Source organism: Aplysia californica, unplaced genomic scaffold (assembly GCF_000002075.1).
Source record: "Aplysia californica isolate F4 #8 unplaced genomic scaffold, AplCal3.0 scaffold00042, whole genome shotgun sequence".
NCBI classification, from domain to species: Eukaryota; Metazoa; Mollusca; class Gastropoda; order Aplysiida; family Aplysiidae; genus Aplysia; species Aplysia californica.
Genome location: NW_004797312.1, coordinates 2,198,777 through 2,199,907, shown reverse-complemented (window position 1 = coordinate 2,199,907; position 1,131 = coordinate 2,198,777). Strand labels below are relative to the sequence as shown.

Genomic DNA, 1,131 nt, shown 5'->3' with positions numbered 1-1,131 from the left:
CAGATCAACGACGTGGCTTTGGCGCCTGATGGGAACACGCTGTTCTGTGCCGCCGGGAATGTGGTGCAGATCTGGGACTTGAGGAGGTGGGTGTGAGGGGGGATGTGTGTGTGTGAGGGGTGTGTATGTGTTTGGGTGTGTGTGGGGGGTGTGGATGTGAGGGTGTGTGTGTCAAGGGGGGAGTGGATATGTTTGTGTGAGAGTGTGTGTGTGTGTGTATGGGTGTGGGGTGAGGGTGTGTGTGTGCGTGCGTTCCCGCCCCCCTCCATTTATTAATTTTGGATCGACCACTTGTCCAACCCCACCCACCCCCATTTATTCGATACCTTAGAGTATGTAGTAGTATTTGTTCGATAGGTGGGTGGTTGGCGGGTGCTCTGGTGTGGTTTGCTTCTTCTTTCCTATCAAACATCTATCGTCCTTATCTCCCCTCCTTTTTTTATTTTTGTTACTCTCTTATAACACCTCTAATCTTCGGCACTTATATGACCTTGTGTTGCAAGTGCCGTATACTCTTACTAAAACAAACATTTTTAGGCTGTCTGTGTGTGTGTGACATGTTCCCTCCCTCCCTTCCCCAGATTTAGCCAGGCAGGACGACTAAGCGGTCACCAGGCACCGGTGATGGCGCTAGCCCTGGACACAGATGGGGAACATACACTGGTCATCTCTGGGTCAAAGGACCACTACATCAAGGTGTGTCTGTCTGTCTGTCTGTCTGTCTGTCTGTCTGTCTGTCTGTCTGTCTGTCTGTGTGTCTGTCAGTCTGTCTGTCTGTCTGTATGTATGTCTGTCCTTCTGTCTGTCTGTCTGTCTGTCTGTCTGTGTGTCTGTCAGTCTGTCTGTCTGTCTGTATGTATGTCTGTCCTTCTGTGTGTCTGTATGTCTGTCTGTCTGTCTGTCTGTCATTGTTTCTGTTGATTTGTTGCAAGTGTGTCCGTCTGTCTCTCTTGGACTTTCCCCAAGCACTTACGGAATGTTATTGTGTCAAAATATATATATATAAAATTATGCTTTAAAAAAAAATTTGACGTCTGTTTTCTTTTCACTGCGCTCTGGTGTGTTTTGCTCCTTCCTTTCTATCAGGCATTTATCACCTTTATCTCTTCTACCTCTTTTTTATTTTTTTTT

At 46.9% G+C, this 1,131-nt stretch overlaps 1 protein-coding gene across 1 annotated transcript; it reads left to right on the top strand.

The window, feature by feature from the left end:
• Nucleotides 1–696, top strand: LOC106011024 (kinesin-like protein KIF21B; the record flags this gene model as incomplete). Its single annotated transcript, XM_013079163.1, is given in 2 exon segments — nucleotides 1–86; nucleotides 582–696. Coding segments are annotated over 2 exon segments (201 nt in total), but the record flags the coding sequence as incomplete, so codon positions are not given.
• Nucleotides 697–1,131: the final 435 nt, after the last annotated feature.